The sequence below is a fragment of the Culex quinquefasciatus genome, chromosome 1 (genome assembly GCF_015732765.1).
Source record: "Culex quinquefasciatus strain JHB chromosome 1, VPISU_Cqui_1.0_pri_paternal, whole genome shotgun sequence".
Classification (NCBI taxonomy): Eukaryota; Metazoa; Arthropoda; class Insecta; order Diptera; family Culicidae; genus Culex; species Culex quinquefasciatus.
In genome coordinates, this window is record NC_051861.1 from 21,457,758 (window position 1) to 21,479,323 (window position 21,566).

The 21,566-nt window shown below is 35.0% G+C and overlaps 1 protein-coding gene across 1 annotated transcript in view; it reads right to left on the minus strand.

Moving 5' to 3' along the window:
* LOC6043892 (allatostatin-A receptor) overlaps positions 1–21,566 on the minus strand; it is a 127,444-nt gene that overhangs the window by 10,119 nt on the left and 95,759 nt on the right. Inside the window, exon 4 of the mRNA XM_038248206.1 lies at positions 9,956–10,508. Within this exon, the coding sequence (XP_038104134.1) occupies positions 10,401–10,508 (108 nt within the window). The 3' untranslated portion in view covers positions 9,956–10,400. The remainder of the gene's footprint in view (positions 1–9,955; positions 10,509–21,566) is intronic.

Genomic DNA, 21,566 nt, shown 5'->3' on the forward strand with positions numbered 1-21,566 from the left:
ATGGCTGTTGGCGATTGTTCGACCATACAAAACACGGTATCGGCAGCGATGAAAGAGAAGAACTTTTCGCACGTGTTTGCGATAAACGGCTTATTGGGTTGACCGTTATTTACATATTTTACTGAATGTTTCCAAAGTTTGGGCCGATGGCAATTATTGTAGTTTAAAGGATAGAAGAGATATTTCACGACAATTGAAATTGCTCAATTTATGTTGGGCGTCCAATTTTCCCGGGATTTGAATTTCCCGGGAAACGGGAAAAATATTTTTTAAATCCCGGGAATTCCCGGGATCCCTGGAACTTTTTAATACAGTCATTAAATCTAGGTTTGCATTATATTTGTTATGCTTTTCAAGCTTAAAATCATAGAAATAGATCAGTACTACCAGGGCCGTGCACAGGATTTTCGAAAGGGGAGGGTTTTCTCGAAAGGGGCGCATGGGGTGCTTGTTTAGATTGCGAAAGGGCGCTAACAGTCAATCTTTAAACTCATTAAATAATACTTTGGTATATTTTACATATATTTTGCTGGTTCGAATCCCGCGGCGGACGCTCTAAAATTCTAAGTGTAAATATGGGTATCCGGCGCCGTCGCTCTGTGCCTTACTCAAACAGGGCGGCGAAGTCCTTGTAGTTAAAAGGAAGACAGTGACAGTTTTTTATATATTTTACATTGGTGCAACAGGAGACTACACTTTTTGAATTGGTGCTGCAAATCGTGTTGAATAGCACTATGAAGGGGGGGCGTTAATTCGGAGTTTGAGCGAATTTGAGATTTTTGCGCAAATGAGAGTTTTGGCGTAAATCGGAAGAGGCATGGGCCGTTCACTTGTGGAGCGTAAAATGGGGTTTTAGTGAAGAAGTGTAGCAGTAATTGCTCAAAACAAGTTTTCATAAGTTTTTTTTAAATATTAAGAGTAGTTCTCTACGATTTCGCAAATTTTTTCACGATTTTTAGCTTTTCATTTTTTTGATTTGGATGAAACTTTGCCATGCACCATGCATTCCATATGTCAAAAGAAGCACAATTGCATAATTCGTTTTTCTATACAAATGTCCATACAATTCTGGGGCCGGTCATATTATTCATCTGGTTTAGGAGATATGATTTTTTGAAAAAAAAACGTAAAAGTGGACAAAAATTGTTGAAGCAATTTTGTTAACAAAATGTACCGTTTTCAGGTTAAAGCTAATTTTAGGACTGCATTTTCAATTTATTTTGGTTTCTTTTCAAGAAAATTTTGTACAATTTTCTCTCTGAAACTTTCAAATCGAGCAATTTGTTTCTGAGATACACAATCTCAAAGAAATCAAATCGATGAACTTGATTTTTTCTAAGTGTTAACCCTTTGCTGCCCAATTTTTTTTCGATTTTTTTTAAATTTTTCCCTTGTCATTTTGAGCAACTTTTGTTCTACGAAAAAGTTTACGTCTCTTGTTTTTTGTTTTGTTTGTTTCATTTATAGTTTTTATATTTGCATTTATCTTGTTTAGTTGATATTTGTTTTTGGTAGTATTTGGCCTATTCTAGCACCTAATTTGTCATGTTTTTACAGCCAATTTTTCATTATTTTTTTGTATGTTTTTAATTTTTTTTACTCTAGAACAAACCATTATCATTTAAATTGTTAAAAAATGCTTAGAGGTATAGTCTGAAACAATAGAAAAAAAAGTACAGAAAATATTAGTGAAAAACACAGCCAAGAAAAATTTTCATTTTTTTAAACATTGGTAAAGTCAAATAAAACAAGTCACACGTTCAACCCTAAAAAAATCAAATTTTAAGAGTTCACCTTTCCAATGCTTTTTAAAGGTCGAAAATTGGTAAAAAAAAAGATTTTTGGCGAATTATTAGATCGAACCCCGCCTAGAGGTGGGGTTGGGTTGTAGCTGGATAAACTGAAAGTGTTCAACTGATCATAACTCGGAAACTACTGGTTTTCAATCGACTTTTCTTTGCATTCCCTATGTCAAAAGAAGCAATTTTGCATCATTTGTTTTTCCATACAAGTCTCCATACAATTTTGAGGGCTGGAATGGGTATGTAAACGTATGAAATTTTGTATCTTTGGACGGAATTTTCTGAAAATCTGAAAAATTAGATAAGAAACTTCATTTTGGGTCAAACATTTGTAACAGATTTTTGAGTATAAAAATTAAAAAATAATTTTGAATATATTTCTATCGATTCCTTGACTTTTCTGAAGAAACGTCCTAGAAAATCGATAAAAAGTAACAAAGTTGCTACAGGAAACAAAGATATATTTCGATTTACCCCAGAAAATGTTCCGAAAAGGCACCTCTCTCATAAACAAAATTTAAAGAATGATAAAATAATTAACATATTAAAAAAAATACTATCAACGCCTGAAAAGCACCATAGAAATGATGAAAATATTTTGAAAATTAGATTTCAAAGAAAGTTTCACAACACGTAAAAAAAATAATCAAAAAAAAAAATTAGCTTAAGCAACATAAAAATGATAAAAAGTTGCGCCTTGTGATGAAATAATTTTTTTAAATAAAACAATTTGACTTTTTTTGAAAATAAAATTTCACTAGAGGTGGCCTCATGACAAAATAAAAAAATGAAAAAGTAGAGCAACATAAAAAGATCAAAGATAAATATTTCAAAAATAGGATTTTACCAGCGGCGTTTTGTTGATAAAATTATTTGACTATCGGCGCTCCTCAAGCTATAAAGACTATTCAAAATTAGTCAAAGGGACCATCCATAAACCACGTGGACACTTTTTGGGAATCTTTACCCCCTTCGTGGACAATTGTCCATACAAAAAATCTTTTGTATGGATCGTGGACAATCGCCATACCCCCTAAAGTGTCCACGTGGTTTATGGATGGTCCCAAACAAAGTTTGCCAACCGGCGCAAAAAATTGTTGTAGCTAGACCGCTAAACAGAATTTTTATTTTTTTATGTTACCGTACGCCAAACTTTGTTTTGCTCTTATTAAACAGTCTTTATGTTGCTAGAGGGGCGTCAATAGTCAAACTTTTTTTTGTTGAATGTTTTAATTTTGTCATAATAGAGGTTCCAGTAAAATCTTATGTTTAAAATATTTTTATCATTTTTAAGCTGATTTGGGCACTGATTATTCAACTTTTTTCAATATTTTTACCAATTTTTTCCCCACTCATAAGGGCGCCTCCAGTAAAACTTACATATTGAGAATTTACATAAAAATGTTTACGTCATAGGGCGCCCCCATTCCATTTTCCATATCGATAATTTGCATGATTTTTTAAGTCGTAGGGCGCCTCAAATCAAAATGTTCATATCGAGAATTTGCATGATTTTTTTAGTCATAAGGGTGCCTCCAGTCAAATTTTCATAAAAATTTGTATGATTTTTTAAAGTCGTAGTGGCGCCTCCAATTAAATTTTCATAATTTTCATAAAAATGTTTTAGTCATAGGGGCGCCTCCAGTCAATTTTCATAATAAGAAATTGTATGATTTTTTAAAGTCGTAGTCATGCATCCATTAAATTTTTCATAGCGAAAATTTTCATGATTGTTTAAGTCGTAGGGGCGCCTTCTGTCAAATTTTTGGTATTGAAAATTTGTTCTAAAAATTTAAGTCACAAGTTGAATTTTCATAATAAGAATTTGTATGATTTTTTTGAGTCAAAAGAGCGCCTCCATTCATTTTTCATATCGAAAGTTGGCCTGATTTTTTAAGTCGTTAGGGCGTCTCCAGTCAAAATTTTATATTGAGAATTTGAATTGGAAAGAATTAAATCGTAGGGCGCCTCCAGTAAAATTTTCATAATTTTCATAAAAATTTTTAGTCATAGGGCGCCTCCAGTAAAATTTTCATATCGAGAATTTGCATGAATTTTTGAAGTCGTAGGGAGCCTCCATTCATTTTTATATCGTGAATTTGCATGATTTTTTAAGTCGTAGGGGCGCCTCCAATTCAATTTTCATATCAAGAATTTTCATAAAAATGTTTTTGTCATAGAGGCGCCTACAACCAAATTTTAATATCGAGAATTTTCATGTTTTTTCAAGTCATAAGGGCGCCTCCAGTCATTTTTAAATATAATTAATATGTTTTTTTTAATGTCGTAGGGGCGCCTCCATTCAATATTTCATATGGAGAATTTGCATGATATTTTTAAGTTAAATGGGCACCTCCAGTCAAGTTTCTATATTGTGAACTTTTATTTAAAAAAAAAAATAAGTCGTAGGCCTCCAGTTAAATTTTCATGATTTTCATAAAAATGTTTAAGTCAAAGGGACGCCTCCAGTCAAATATTTCATATCGAGAATTTGCATGATTTTGTTAGGTCGTAGGGGCGCCTTCAATTCAATTTTCATATCGAGAATTTTCATAAAAATGTTTAAGTCATAGGGCGCTCCAGTCATTTTTCATAATAAGAAATTGTATGATTTTTTCAAAGTTGTAGGGACGCATTCATTAAATTTTTCATAGCGAAAATTTTCATGATTTTTAAGTCGCCTCCTGTCAAATTTTTAATATTGAGAATTTGTTTAAAAAAATTAAGTCGTAGGGGCGGCACCAGTTAAATTTTCATAATAAGAATTTGTATGATTTTTTAAAGTCATAAGGGCGCCTCAATCCAAGTTGTCATATCGAGCATATGCCTTTAAAGTCGTAGGGGCGTCTTCAGTCATATTTTTACATTGGGAATTTGTATTTAAAAAAAATAATTCATAGGGGCGCTTTCAGTCAATTTTCCATATCAAGAATTCGCATGATTTTTTTTATTCTAAGGGACGCCTCCAGTCAAATCTTTAATGTTGAGATTATGTTTAAAAAAAATTAGGTCGTAGAGGCGCCTCCAGTTAAATTTTCATATTGAGAATTTTCATAAAAATGTTTCATACATAGTCATAGGTCAAATTTTCAATATAAGAATTGGTATGATTTTTTTAAGTCATAAGAGCGCCTCTAGTCAAATTTTCATTATAAAATTTGTATGTTTTTTTAAGTCGTAGGGGCGCCTCCAGTCAAATTTTTATATGGCATATTCGTACTGAAAAAAAATAAGTCTTAGGGGCGCCTCCAATTAAATTTTCATAATTTTCATAAAAAAGTTTTAGTCATAGGGGCGCCTTCAGCCAAATTTTTTACATATCGAGAATTTGCATGATTTTTAAAGTAATAAGGGCGCCTCCAGTCAAATTTTCATGACAAAATTTGTATGATTTTTTAAAGTCGTAGGGCGCCTCCAGTCAAATTTTTATATTGCATATTCGTATTGAAAAAATTAAGTCTAAGGGGCGTATCAGTTAAATTTTCATAAAAATGTGGTAGTCATAGGGCGCCTCCAGTCAAATTTTTATATCGAGAATTTTCATGTTTTTTCAAGTCATAAAGGCGCCTCCAGTTAATTTTTATAATAAAATTAATATGATTTTTTAAAGTCGTAGGGCACCTCCATTCAATATTTCATTTCGAGAATTTGCATGATTTTTTAAGACGTAGGGGCGCCTCCAGTCAAATTTTTATATTGCATAATCGTATTGAAAAAATTAAGTCTTAGGGGCGCGTCCAGTTAAATTTTCATAAAAATGTGGTAGTCATAGGGACGCCTCCAGTCAATTTTTTTATATCGAGAATTTTCTATTTTTTTCAAGTCATAAAGGCGCCTCCAGTCAATTTTTATAATAAAATTAATATGATTTATTTAAAGTCGTAAAGGCGCCTCCATTCAATATTTCATTTCGAGAATTTGCATGATTTTTTAAGACGTAGGGGCGCCTCCATTCAATATTTCATTTCGAGAATTTGCATGATTTTTTTAAGACGTAGGGGCGCCTCCAGTCATATTTTTATATTGCATATTCGTATTGAAAATAATTAAGTCTAAGGGACGCGTCCAGTTAAACTTTCATAAAAATGTGGTAGTCATAGGGGCGCCTCCAGTCAATTTTTATATCAAGAATTTTCATGTTTTTCAAGTCATAAGGGCGCCTCCAGTCAATTTTTATAAAAAAGTTAATATGATTTTTTTTAAGTCGTAGGGGCGCCTCCATTCAATATTTCATTTCGAGAATTTGCATGATTTTTTTAAGACGTAGGGGCGCCTCCATTCAATATTTCATTTCGAGAATTTGCATGATTTTTTTAAGACGTAGGGGCGCCTCCAGTCATATTTTTATATTGCATATTCGTATTGAAAATAATTAAGTCTAAGGGGCGCGTCCAGTTAAATTTTCATAAAAATGTGGTAGTCATAGGGGCGCCTCCAGTCAATTTTTTTATATCAAGTATTTTCATGTTTTTTCAAGTCATAGGGATCCTCCAGTCAATTTTTATAAAAAAATTAATATGATTGTTTTAAGTCGTAGGGGCGCCTGCATTCAATATTTCATTTCGAGAATTTGCATGATTTTTTAAGACGTAGGCGCGCCTCCATTCAATATTTCATTTCGAGAATTTGCATGATTTTTTAAGACGTAGGGGCGCCTCCAGTCATATTTTTATATTGCATATTCGTATTGAAAATAATTAAGTCTAAAGGGCGCGTCCAGTTAAATTTTCATAAAAATGTGGTAGTAATAGGGACGCCTCCAGTCAATTTTTTTATATCGAGAATTTTCATGTTTTTTTTTCAAGTCATAAGGGCGTCTCCAGTCAATTTTTATAATAAAATTAATATGATTTTTTTAAAGTCGTAGGGGCGCCTCCATTCAATATTTCATTTCGAGAATTTGCATGATTTTTTTAAGACAAAGGGCGCCTCCAGTCATATTTTTATATTGCATATTCGTATTAAAAATAATTAAGTCTAAGGGCGCGTCCAGTTAAATTTTCATAATTTTCATAAAAATGTTTTAGTCATAGGGGCGCCTCCAGTCAAATTTTTCATACCGGTAATTTACATGATTTTTTTAAGTCATAAGGATGCTTCCAGTCAAATTTTCATAACAAAATTTGTATGATTTTTTAAAGTCGTAGGGGCGCCTCTATTTAATTTTTCGTATCGAGAATTTGCATGATTTTTTAAAGTCGTAGGGGCGCTTCCAGTCAATTTTTTATATTGCATATTCGTATTGAAAAAAATTAAGTCTTAGGGGCGCCTCCAGTTAAATTTTCATAATATTCATAAAAATGTTTTAGTCATAGGGCGCCTCCAGTCAAATTTTCATACCGTCAGTGGGGGTGACTATGGGTCAAAAAACGAAACACCTCTCGAAATTTCTTAATAACAAAAACAATTTAAATAACATCGAAAATCTTTTAACGTAGATTTGTGCTTAGATAGTTTACTAACATTTTCCCAAAATATGGTCGATTTTGATGAACACTACCTTAAATGCCAATTGTTTGAAAATTGACCCAATCTCACCCCTTAGAGGGGGTGACATTTGGTCAAATGAAACTAAAATGATGCTGAAATACAAAGATATGGTAAAAACAAGTCATCCAACAGCGTTTCTTGTTCGAGGGAATCGTATTGACACGCTACAATGTTTGAAGTGGAGATTTTCAAACATTTGGGTAGTTTTCGAGCAATTCTAACAAAAATATTAGAAAAATGATTTTCGAGAGGTCATTTTGGCCAAAAACGTACCCCAACTTTAGACATCTGCCAAAATAACAGGATATGTTCTAGGAACGAATTTTTTCAGCGAAGTCATCTTAAGATGTCCCCTACACAACCCTTTTAACAGAATTCAGTTTCATTGAAAAGAATCTGAGAAATGGTAAAATCCGTAAAAATCACTTTGACCCAATCTCACCCCCCAGACCCAATGTCACCCCCACTGACGGTATCGAGAATTTGCATGATTGTTTAAGTCATAAGGGCGCCTTCAGTCAAATTTTCATAACAAAATTTGTATGATTTTTTAAAGTCGTAGGGGCGCTTCCAGTCAATTTTTTATATTGCATATTCGTATTGAAAAAAAATTAAGTCTTAGGGGCGCCTCCAGTTAAATTTTCATAATTTTCATGAAAATGTTTCAATCATAGGGGCGATCCAGTCAAATTTTTCGTATCGAGAATTTGCTTGAATTTTTAAGTCATAAGGGCGCCTCCAGTCAAATTTTCATAACAAAATTTGTTTGATTTTTTTAAGTCGTAAGGGTGCCTGCTTTCAATTTTTCATATCGAGAATTTGCATGATATTTTTAAGTCGTAGGGGCGTCTCCAGTCAAATTTTTATATTGCATATTCGTATTGAAAAAAATTAAGTTTTAGGGGCGCCTCTAGTTAAATTTTCATAATTTTCATAAAAATGTTTTAATCGTTAGGGCGCCTCCAGTCAAATTTTTCATATCGAGAATTTGCATGATTGTTTAAGTCGTAGGGGCGCCTTCAGTCAAATTTTTATATTGCATATTCGTATTGAAAAAATAAGTTTTAGGGGCGCCTCCAGTTAAATTTTCATAATTTTCATAAAAATGTTTAAGTCATTAGGGCGCCTCCAGTCAAATTTTTCATATCGATTTGAAAAAAAAAATCTCTTTGGCATTTTAGCAACATAGCTAAAAAAAAATCGGCCCTTCGGGCCGAGGGGCGCATGGGGTGTAACTAACTTAATTTGCCAGGGGGGGGGGTTAAACCCCTAAAACCCCCCCCTTGTACACGGCCCTGAGTACTACTAATTGGTGATAGTCAACCCTTTTTAGGTAGCTGAAAAGATTTTTTTATGTGAATGTTTGTTGTGCGTTGAATTTATATTCACCACAATTTCTTATCCAATGTGATTCAAATTAAAGAAGTCTCTGTTAAATATTTTTTTAATTTTTTTATTTGACGTAAGGCCGTTGCAAGTATTTTTTAAAGTTTATGTCGCCCCCCCTTCAAAATTGGTCTGAAAAATCAGGGGGCAAAAAAAATATTTTTCCATAAAACTTCAAAATTTCCTTGAAAATAGAAGTCTAATCAACTGAAAACAATCTAAAATGCATTTTTCTGCATTGATAATCATATTTAGTATGTTTGGGCTTGTTTAAAAATGTTTTGATTTTTTATAAAATTCCAATGTACAGCACCGCAATTTTTTTTTTTGCAATGAAATAAAATTTTTGTTAATACATAGATATTTTGAAAACTAATGATTGCAAAACAACAAGGTAGATGTAAAATGCATTTTTAAACACTTTTTTCATTCAAATGTCAGTACCGTGTACCGTATTTTTTTCATTTTTTTCCCGGGAATTTCCGGAATGGACGCACTCAATTTATGGTACCAACTTTTTCTTGCGAAAGAGATAAAGATGAAAGGTCAAGGACAAAAAAAAAAAAAAAGAATCAAAACAACAATAATTTTAAAAATCCTGCAATAATTGTTTCATTTTTAACAGTTTCGGTACAACCTTCCGAAAAAAAATATTAATAAAACAGAGATCCTACATCCGACTAATGTAAATAATCATCAAGGTTAACCTTTGATTTGTGATGGTGCTCCCAAACGGAACGTGGACCAATGAACCATCCTAGGCCAAATATGAGGTCAACGGATTTGAAATATTAAATTTAAATTATAATGATTCTCTTTAAATAAAATTTTCACATAAGTTCCAAATCTATTTTTAGAAGGAACCTGAGAGTCAAATACACAGGAAATAAATGACGGTAATATTCATCAGGAAATGATGACAGATTTTGTGTCAAATAAATGTGTAATATTTATTGAATTTTCATCAGGTTCACATTTTTATACATTTTTAATGTAATATTACTCAAAAAAGAGGTAATAATCAACCCACCAAATTTTCAACCTTCCAAAATTCAACTTTTTTTCTGCGTACCCTAGCCCACAGGCGCTGCATTCTCTCAGTACGTTCACTGAACTTTATACTCCCAGTCAACAATGGAAAATATACAGTTCACTGCAGATGGGTTACAATTTGAAACATCGCCCAAATCTCCACGTTACAAACATTGACCGATTCCGAGCATCAGTTAAAATTCCCGTACCCAAATCACCATTAATCTGCACGCTCTTTAGCTTACCTTGGCATAATTTGCGACGATCCGGATGCCCTCTGTCCATTTACAGCCCCGTTGAAACCTCCGTCGCCCTCGTTGTGACTCCACAAAAACGCTGTGTCCACTATTGTCCTCCGATAATGGGATATGATGCTTTGGGACGTTCACGTCCAGCGGTTACAGTCGATAAAAGCGCGATAGGTTCCGTGTGATTTGTGATGTTGTGCGATGTCGTGGCAGAACGGTCCCGGATTCGGGTGATCGTTCCCAGCCCGGGACCACCCCTAACCAAATTGCCCCGTTTCGCCTGGTGGTCGGGGATGATTATACGGCTGCTGCTGGTCGTTTCTGCCGATGATGTTGGTTATGATGATGATGATGATGATTGGCTGGACGACAACGACGTTGATGGATAATGTTGATGGTGAACCTCCTAGAAGTATGCGACGGACGTTTGCTCCATTTCCGGTTATAAAATGTCCTGCCCCTGGCAGCTGCCGGTGCGCGTCGTCTTCGTTGGCAGTGGCATGTGGCGGGTGCTGCCGTGGCGACGACTTCCGGGCCCACAGTACACGATCTGGAATGGACAGAATCACACACAAACACACGAAATAAAAAGTTAGAACATGTAAGTGCGAGCAGGCGGTTTCCGCGAACGGGAAATGGCAAACGCAGGCAATGCATTGTCCTCTGGGAACGGTGAACCAACCACACCAGTGTGAACTGGCACCTGCAGGTCACGCTGGTCGCTGTTTCGTGTAGTGGTTCCCGTTAAAAGGATTTTAATTCGTAACTTCCACTAGGTAAATGGAACCATCAGGTATTTCGTAGAAAAGTGGACATTTGCTATGGAATAAAAGCTAAAATAATTATGGATTTAGTTGAACATGAAATGAACTAAATTAGCCTGAAGTTTTAATCGCACGACTCTCGTTACAATTTCGAAACTGGATTATGGAAAATTCGTGGAATTGTGGTAGATTCCATTCAAAATATGGTGTTTTTGCTATGGAATAAAAGCTAAAATAATTATGGATTTACACATGAACTGAACTAAATTAGCCCGACTCTCGTTACAATTTCAAAACTGGATTATGGAAAATTCGTGGAATTGTGGTAGATTCCATTCAAAATATGGTGTTTTTGGTGGAAAGGATAGAGATTTTAGCATTAAGCTTCTCGTGCTAAAGTGTTAGCATTGTTTTTTTTTATTACATGACTAATGGATTCTAGGGAATAAAATGACCAAAACATAATCAAATGATTATTTTGAACGACTTTGGGCGAAGGCGAGTGTTTTTGCAATGAATTGCAATTGCACTAAAAGTGGAAACATATTTTTATGTATAAACAAGGATCTATTTTTATCTCATTAGAATTAAGTTTTATATAAAAATTAAAAACTATTTAATTTGGATGAAACCTATGAAATTGATTATCAAACTTGAGGTGAAAAAAGATCAGCAAAGTGAATGGTGGCAGTTAAGATACAAAATGTAAGGGTCAGATTGAAAATTGTATTACAAAGGTACACGAGCCACGCTTCTTACAACAATTATTTTTTGTTTTTTTTTAAATTTTGATGTACTTTGTGTGTACTTTTTTATCAGTGAAGTCATTTTGCATCATTAGTTCATCCATAATCGTTCTTTCGGGAAAAAATATTTTTTAAATGTTCATATCAAACCTAACATTTGATAGGATCAAAAATAAGTTCGTTAATGCCATTTCAAATATCAGGGTTGATAAAAAAAAAACAATTGAGAATATTTTGTTTTTTCGGAGGAGCATTAAATTAAATGAGTCAAGTTTGATTATAACTTCTACAGGTAAAAAAGTCACGTTTCCAACAAAAAAAGTTGTTTCGCCTTCTTCGCTGAGGTATGGCTATAATCCTGCTCTGAAAATAAACATTTAAATAAACAATGTAAAAAGCTCGGAGACTCATGAAGGTGGGTATACCTCAGAATTGAAAACTGAACAAATGTATTCGCGTGTGTGTGTGTGTGTGTGTGTGTGTGTGTGTGTGTGTGTGTGTGTGTGTGTGTGTGTATGTGTGTGTGTGACCAAAACTCTTGCCAAGTTTGCTCATTACTGGCTGAACCGATTTTGATCATACCAGTCTCATTCGTCTCGGTTTAAGGTTCCATACTGCGCTATTGAATTGTTTGAAGTTTCGATAAGTAGTTCAAAAGTTATGTATAAAAATGTGTTTTCGCAAATATCTGAATGATAGAAAAATGGCAAAAAAAAAACTCAAGTCCCTGTATGTTATAATATGTTACTTAGGTAATCAAAAGACCTTTCCATTAAGTTCAAATCATTGAAGTTCTGGCAACCATGTCTCAACATATGTCAACTTAAGTGATATTTGTGTACTTTTTTGAAGCCGGATCTCACTTAAATGTATGTACAATATGCCCGGATCTATCATTCAACCCATCGTTGGTTATTTTTTCCAACGAATCCAAAACATTGAAGATCTGGCAACCCTGTTTCTAGTTATAACCACTTAAGTAATATTTGTGTACCTTTTTAAGCCGGATCTCACTTAATTGTATGTTACCTATATCCGGATCCATCATCCGACCCATCGTTTGTTAGGTAATCGAAAGACCTTTCAGCAAATCCAAAACATTTGGCAACCCTATCTCAAGTTATGATCGCTAAAGTGATATTGTGTACTTTTTTATGTCTGGATCTAAAATAATAGTTGAAATTTATGTACAAACCCATCATACTACCCGTTGTTGGTAAAGCGTGAGGAAGGCACCAACCACATAGGTGAATTAAGTTAGTTTTTTTTTAAATTGGAATCATATCAATTTTGACCAATTTTTGTCATCTAAAACATATCCAAAAATGGGATTATTCAAATAATGATGCGCAATGCTGAAAAACCACGCTCCATACAAAAAATAAAAACAATAAATTTCAATCAGTTTGCTCATTTTTGGGAGAATTGATCACACTTTTAAAGTTTTTTAAGTTTTATTTTCACCGTTGTTGTGAAAAACAAGAGGCTAATATTTCAGTCTAATGAGTAACTACTTTGAAGCAGACTTTATTGTGTCATAATAGCCAAATTTTCAGATTTAATAAAAAATAAGTGCCCGGAAACTGATAGAGAATTTTAACATGTTTCGTTTGATGTTTTTCATTTGAAGATTTGCTACGGAATTCGGGAGATTTGGAGAAACTACTTATAATTTTATTTTTCATGTTCATTTCTATTCATTAAACACATTTTCAAACAATTTTAATTTATTCGAGGAAAATTGGAAACATGTTATTTAGAAATGGTACACAATTGTGAGACAAAATTTTGGCTTTTGTTACTAAATTTACCCGTAATTGGGTTTTTACAATCGAGCTTCATCGTGTTTATCCTTCAACAATGCCATTACCAAACAATTTACCTTGAACTCCGTCGAAATAAAATCCTTTGTTGGCACATGCCAACCTTCTTACTAACGGCGCATCGAAAGCCCTTTCAATTTACGAGAAAACCCAAACAAATGATACAATTAAGTCTTAATAGAGCTCGGCAGCGATTGAAATCGCAACAATCGAAATAATACTATTATTTTCACATCTTTCTTCTCTGGCCCTGGGATACCAAGAGTGTACACACATTCCTCACAGATTGTTTAAGCAGCAAGGCACAGCTGGATAAAATATTATTGTGTTGGGCAAAAATATTTTCAAATCTCAAGTGGGGGGATTCAAAAATGTCATATTTTTGATCAATTTATTTTCCACAGTTAAGAAAGAACCATTCAAGGAAATTTATTTCTCTAATTCATATAATAAGAAAAAATAATCAAAATTTTACGATTCGCTTTTTCAAAAACTTATTTCAAAATTCGAAAGAGCAAAACAAAATTCCACCGTGCCCATCGAAGCACGTAAAGCCGATTAATCACCGTTTCCACGTGAGCGCACGATTCACGAATGGAAACTCTCGCTGTTGTTATCGTTGGCGGCGGTGGGTTAAAGTCCTCAGTTGAACTTTTCCATGTGCTCAACCCACCTTGTTGTGTGAATTCCTAGTTGCCCATTGAGATAATATTTTTCTTTATTCAGTGCAATCATCGGCTTTGTTTTATTTACACTGGCACTGTTTGGAAGGAAAACAAACTTTCCCCTTCGTTTTCCCCTTCTTCTGCTGTTCTGTTCCTGAGTACCATAACCTGCCCACTCGGATTGGTATTATTGCTTAGGATTTATACGATTTCCCCGAGTAGAAAGAGATTTGAGAATGCTGTGAGTTATTCTGAAATTTTATATGTAATGGGCAATAAAATCGACAAACAATTCGTTTATTCATTACTTCTTTGGAATTTGCATGGTACAAATTTTATTTAAAGTTTTTGTCTCTCCCCCCTTCAAAGTTGGCCCAAAAAATCAGGGGGCAAATAATATTTTGTTCAAAAAACTTCAAAATTTCAATGTAAAATTAAGTGCAATATGCTGAAATTAATTTAAAATGCATTCCCCTGCGCTTAGAATCATTTTTATCAAGTTTGGGCTGATTTAAGAATTCTTTAATTTTTTTTAAATTTTCAATGTTTATTATCGCAAGAAGTTTTTTTTTTCGCTAAAATGTTTTTTTTTCGTAATTTTTTTAAAACTATTGATTGCAAAACAATTGAACTAGTGTAAAATGCATTTTAAAACACCTTTTTCCATGCAAATGTTGAAACTATGGCTTGTGATTTCAATATTTATATATATATATTTTTTTTTTTGCCACGCTCCAATACAATGAACCTTTGTACGACCGCAAAGGATGTAAAATTGAAATTTAATTAAATTTTCAAAAAATAACATCGCGGCCCTTCTTGACAGAAAAGGTTTACAGCTCGTTCTAAGGGGACCATAGTTAATCCATTGAAACAATGAGGTCTTGTTAATTTAGTTTATTGCTTTGAAATGAAAAAAAGTGATCAGAAATGGTTTTTAATCGTGATTTTTGCCGTAGTGCATAAAAATTAACATAGGGCTTTAAAACCCTATTCCCTTAAATAATGTTAAACGCCCTTGATCAATTCTTCACCAACACTGGAAATAAATGTTATTTATTCATTTTTGAATTGGTTCAAACTTTTCGGGGGCCTTCCCTATGTCGGAAGAAGCCTTTTTGTATCATTGGTTTGGTTGGGTTTTTTTTATTGTGTGCGTAAATATTCGAAAATCTGTATCTTTTGAAGGAATTCACTGTTCGTTTTTTTTTCTTAGGCAAAGTTGTTGGACTATTTAGAAAAAAAAATGGTAAACGGAAAAAATAACTTTTTTTTACAAAATATCAATTTCCATATTATTAATTTAAAAAAAAAATTATGTGTTTTAAGGGACAAAAACCGCAACTTTTGAGTATGGACAAAAATGTTGCCGTCGAGTTTTTAATGCAAAATCAAATTGCAATCGAAAAGTACTTTCCAGGTGGTTTAATAAAGTACACCGTTTTCAAGATATTAAGTAGCTTTAGTTTAATTTATTATGAAAAAAATCCAGATTTTTTTTTATTGAAACATTTAAAAAGTAAGTTATTTAAAACTGCTATTGTTTGGAACAATCATGAATGAGAGTTTGGAAAAAGAAAAAAAAAATCTTCTAACGTCAATTATTTTGGCTAGTGAAATACATATATCGTTCAGATTAAACAATGAAATGTTGATAGTTTGGCCAGAGTTGCAAGATTGGTTAAATATATTTGATCGTATGGATAGATTTTCTATATAGCTGATGTATTCTTTGTTTTCTTTTAAATATATGAAATATAATGATCAGCTTTAGTATCAATATCGCATGACTAATCGATGAGTTATTCCAAATACCAAACTAAAAATGTACAGAGTACGATCCCGGAATCTTTTTAAAACATTCAACAGTTCTAAAGTTAAGTATTCATGACATTATACATAGTTGCCAGATTTACAATATCTTGTCTACATTAAAAAATTTCAGTACACATTTTGAAACCCCAAATAATTGAACTCAGCTGTAAATCTCGCAACTCGGGACCCGGCTGTTGTTCGGTAACCGGTGCGATCCTTGCCGGCGGTGCTCTCCGATGCCCTGCCACGAACAAAACAACACAAAACGTTAACCGTCAGACCGACAGAGTGGACCCGTATCCGATGTCTGCCTGTGTCGGTCGGGCGTTTTGCCTGATGTTTATGTGTTATTCCGATGTGGAGGCGCGCACCGATTTATCTCGCTGAAGGAGCAGTGCCCAAGCCCTTTCCGCCGTTTTCCGTAAATTTTCCATCCCGGGCTCGGAAAAGCGTGAGTGGGTGCAGTTTGGTTCTCGGACCTCGGAACACGGACACGGACAAGATGGGTCAGAGCAGGCAGAGTGTTTGTGGGTGCCAATAAATTTAATTGTTATTATTGTTTACGCCACCGGTTTCGCGCGGGAAAACTATGAATTTCAAATAAACAATCAACGGCGCTACTCGAGTGGTACCAGATGCTGGAGATTTGCTGTGTGTACCCCGATCTAATACTGGTTGGTTTAATTGGCCTCGACCAATTTGCTTGCGCGAGCTGATGTGTTGGAGTTGGGTGGTATTTTAAATAGATTACCGCGAGATTTCGTCGTTGGCATAGCATAGTAATAAGCAGCATTAATGAAGTTCGACTGCGCTACTGAATTTATTATTGATTTTAATTACTAGATGAAATTAAATTATGAGCTACATTGTTGAGATTAACAGGATTCAGTTAATTTGATAATTTATTACAAATGCGGAATAGATAGCTCCGCTGAGAGATGTCGGAAAAGGGTTGATTATCTGTGAAAAATTCGTCGCAGCTTGTGATAAGTGGGGCAAACAAATGGTATGGAAATTAATTAAAATTCAATTCTGTCGATAAGAGTGTGTTCAGGGAGCTCAAGTCTACCAAACTATAAAAAATATCTATCAACTTCGAAATTGGCGAGCTGTGTAATCAGAACGTTTATTCCACACATTTCCACACATTTTTTTTGTGATTTCAATATTTTTTAAAATTGGATCGCATGCTCTATAATTAGTTGAAATATGTTGTTGATTTTTTGCATGATTGACACTCGAGAGCCGTTATATTTGAAATTTCCTACACGCATACATAATTGATTTAAGTGCTATTTTTCGATACAAACCCGCATGGTATAACATACAAACTTAAATTTGAGTCAAATATTAATATTGCAACTTGATCCTTGGCCAATGACCTATTTTTTAATGACAAAAAAACCTTTTGTTTAAACATGTTGTGCATTGACTTTAATAAGAAATTAGTAAAAAAGAGACAGTTTCAGTAAATCGAAGAAAGTTCGCTGGAATGTATTTTTCAGTTTCAGTAAAATGAGTTTGCGATAAGTGCTAAAAGGTGCAAAAAATGCCTAACGGCAAGAAAAAGAGGCGGTTCTCACCAGCAGGATCAGTAGATTTGAAGAAGTTAAAGAATGCCGATGCGCTACCTGCAAAGCCAGGCAGTTTGAGCAAGGACGCTAAAAATTCGTCTGGAAACCAGTTCGCTTACCACTCCTTGTTAACCAAGCTGTGGTGGCCTAAGCAGTTAAGTCATTGGGTTAGTATGTCAAAGGTCTCTGGTTAGATTCCCGTAGTCGACACTTTTGTTTTTTTGTTTTAACGGATGAATTTTTCTTTTGCAAATGAACCTCGAGAGAATCATTCTCTCGCCCATCTCGAGCTGTTTTCGTAAATGGTACCACTGTTCTCTCGTCTCGAGGCCATTATTCTCTCGGACTAGTGCTGCCCAGTTTTTGGGAGTAGAATTTAAATTAAATATAATTGTAATAAGAAAGTTCAATAAATACATAATTGATTTAAAAAAAAGGTTCAGTAAAACAAGAAAGTTTTTTTACCGAGGATTTTTTTCCTGGCATCATAATCTATCGTTTCAGAAGTGACGCTGAAAAATTTCTCGACATAACCTTAAAATGTGTTACCCTACTGTACAAGCTTTGTGGAGCAATCCGTGGATAGGGCGTCCTCAAATACTAATGGTACCGTCCTTTGGGCGAATCGGGACTACAGTCTGAAGAGGGAAAGTACGTTTTAGAGCACTTAAAAGCTTGAAATTTAAAAATTGATACACTATTTTTGTTGATCTGTGCCTGTTCTATCCGAAAATAATCAAAAACATCCAAAAATTAAGAGGTAACAAGGCTAAAACAGCTGTCCCAGTTCCCAAATTGCATTTCATTTCAAAGAGCTCTTCACCCCAACACAGAAACCAGTGTTTAGTTCCAAATTCTACAATTTATTCCAAATGCTTATCATATCAGCTGTTGTCGTTTCCACCGTCGCTGCCGTGTTTGCATAAAGTTTAGGCCTTTGCCTTTCGGGAGGGCAGGAGGGGGTAAAATTTGCTAATCAAAACCAGTCAGGACAAATGAGCAATCAGGTTTGTCTCGTTCGCTCGCTGCTGCGGCCCATTACACTTTGGCCAAGTATCGCCCTCTTGAGTGCCGTGGAATGACGCGCCAGCAATTTCCTGAACGCAATTTCCATATGCATGAAGCGGATTTTCATCATTCACAGACGTTGCTCACAGAGAGTGGTAGAAACTGGGCAATTAACTTTAGTATAGCACTGATGACTGATGCCGTGCCGGCTGTGACAAGGAGCACCACTTTATGGGCGCCGGTGTCTACAACTCGAAATGAAGTACTCAACTTCTGATGATGGTTATGGTGAAATTTATGTGAATGCACACTGACTGCTGGAAATGGTTGACTTTTGCCAACAGCTGGTGGTACAACAGTTCTGGTGAGATAGTTGGCTGATTGCTTGACTGGTTCGTAAGTGGAACTATTTAGAGGAACAATATAAAATTTAAATTGCCCCGCTCGAATTAGGAGTGTAAAATTTGTTCAACTTTGTAGCGTCAAGTCTAGATATGAAACGCCACAAAAAAAACCTCGAGTTGGCATAGCCCAGCCACATTTTACGAAAATGACGCAAAATGTCTGAGAGACAATTTATGTCATCATATTTTTTCAACGTCACTCAACAAGTCTAGAACAGTAACACAACGAAGGTTTCGGCAAAACTTTCGCCCTGTCGCGGAAGTTTCTTGCGGTGAAGCGAAAAGAAAGCAGAGTAGTTATTCCATCACTGTCTACAAAGTATTTTAACGTGGGGTTGACAGTAGAAACGAAAAATTACTTTCAGTGCTCAACAGTGTCTTGCGAACCTTCGTGGTGAACGGACACTAGAGCTGCGGTATTTTTTACTACCTAAGCTCAGAGTTATTTCAAACAAAATTCACAGTCTTTTTAAAGACTACCTGAGTTACTTTCAAAAATTCTAAACAGTCTTTTCAAGACTAACCCCACCTGAAATTTTGTTGTATTTTACAAACGAAGCCATCTGTTTAAGAGAACTTTGCTTGCAAAATGCGTCAAAACAAAGGTAAACGCAAATCTTCTGAAGATTTGGTCGTTACGTCGGTGAAGCGTTTGAACGCTAAATCGGCTAACGGAAACAGAAAAAGAAAACAGCCTCATCCGAGGTCTGATTCTGATTCTGAAAGTGAGGTCAATCCTCCAATTCCATTGGCAAACAGTTTCGGTGTTTTATCCGAAACTGTTGACAAGGATCCTTCTCCTCGTACTGAGCCTTCTGCCGTCGAGAAACGAGTAAAGGCTCCGCCAATTGTAGTGACTTCCGTCTCCGATTTGGCCAGCTTTCGAACGCAACTGAAGAATTGCAAGGAAACTTGCAATTTGAAGGTTTCGTTCCAGCTTGGTCGAAGAGGAGAATGTCGCTTGTTGACGGAATCTTTACAAGATCACCAAACTTTTGTTGGTTATTTGAAAAACCACAAACACAATTTCTACACGTATGAGACCAAGAATGCTCGTCCATTCAAAGCGGTCCTGAAAGGTCTCTCCAACGACTTGTCGGTGGATGAGATCAAAAACGAACTTAAGGTGTTGCTTGGCTTTGCCCCATCCCAAGTAATACCAATGAAGAAAAAATCAAACGGGAATATTTCTCGCTTTGGTTTGACTTCACAATTTTATCTGATTCATTTCAACAGAAATGAAATCAACAATTTGAAACTTTTGGACAAAGTTCAGTTTTTGTTCCATGTACGGGTAAAGTGGGAGCATTTTAAGAAACATGGCGGTAATGGCCAGAATCTGACCCAGTGCCGGCGTTGCCAGGCATTCGGTCACGGTACTGATCATTGCGCCATGGTTCCAAAATGCATGGTTTGCGGGGATTCTTCTCACGACAAGGACAATTGTCCCGTGAAAGAAGTCACCCAATTTAAATGTGCAAATTGTGGTGGAAATCACAAATCAAATTTCTGGGATTGCCCCATCAGAAAAAGGTTTTGGATTCTCGTGCTAAGCATCAGCCGAAACCAAACCGAAATTTTCTCAAAGTCAGGTTGTACCTGCATCTTTAAATCAAACGTTCGTGCTGTCTCACTCGAACAATACCCCTACCATGGAAAAGTTAGGTAACAGCAATGGCATTTCTTATGCCAACGTCGTTTCGGGTTCGGGTTCATCCACGAATTTTAAATCCTCTACCAATTTTCAAATTGGGCAGGTACCTCAAATTTCATTTGAAAATTTTTCTGCTGGCAACGCTTTGGGATCTTCTGATCTCGGCGATGTTACGTTTGAAAAATGACTTTTTGCAAAACTCACTGTTTGGTTTGATTCAAACAATGAGTAATGCTACATCCATGATGGAAGCTATCCAGATTGGATTAAAATTTGCGAATGATGTTGTTCTTACCCTGAAGTTTAATCATGGATCTAAGTAATTCCATCAATATTATGAATTTTAATGCTCGCTCTTTAAAAGCGAAAGAAAATGAATTTTTCAACTTTTACGAGTTCATAACGTGCATGTTGCTGTTATAACCGAAACATTTTTAAAAACTGGCACTTATTTGAAAAGTGATCCAGATTATAAAGTTATAACCAATAACAGAATGAATCGAAATGGCGGTGGAGTTGCAATAGTTATCCACCGTAGTATGACTTATAGCACGTTACGTGACTTTAAGTTAAAAGTTATTGAAAGTTTGGGCATTGAACTTGAAACTTCTTTTGGGAAAATTATGATTGCAGCTGCATATTTGCCTTTCCAATGCACTGGGGAAAATAAAAATTATTTCAAAGGGGATTTGAATAAACTTACTCGGCATAGATCTCGATTTTTGATCATCGGTGATTTTAATGCCAAACACCAATCTTGGAATAATTCAAAAGTAAATTCCAATGGTAAAATTCTATTCAGAGATTGCACTTCTGGTCTTTATTCGGTTTTATACCCGAATGGGCCAACTTGCTTTTCTTCTGTTAGAAATCCATCAACAATTGATTTGGTTTTGACAAATCAAAGTCAGTATTGTGGTCCTTTAGTGACTCATGCTGATTTTGATTCTGATCACCTTCCAGTAACTTTTTCACTTTCTCATGAAGCAGTTACCAGACCCAATAGTTCTGTGTTTAATTACCACAAAGCTAATTGGGACAGGTATCAGCATCATATTGAGAATAATTTAAATCATGATTTTGTTTTAGAAACCAAAGCTGATATTGATTCAGCCTTGGAATCTTTAACTAATGCAATTTTGGATGCTAGGAATA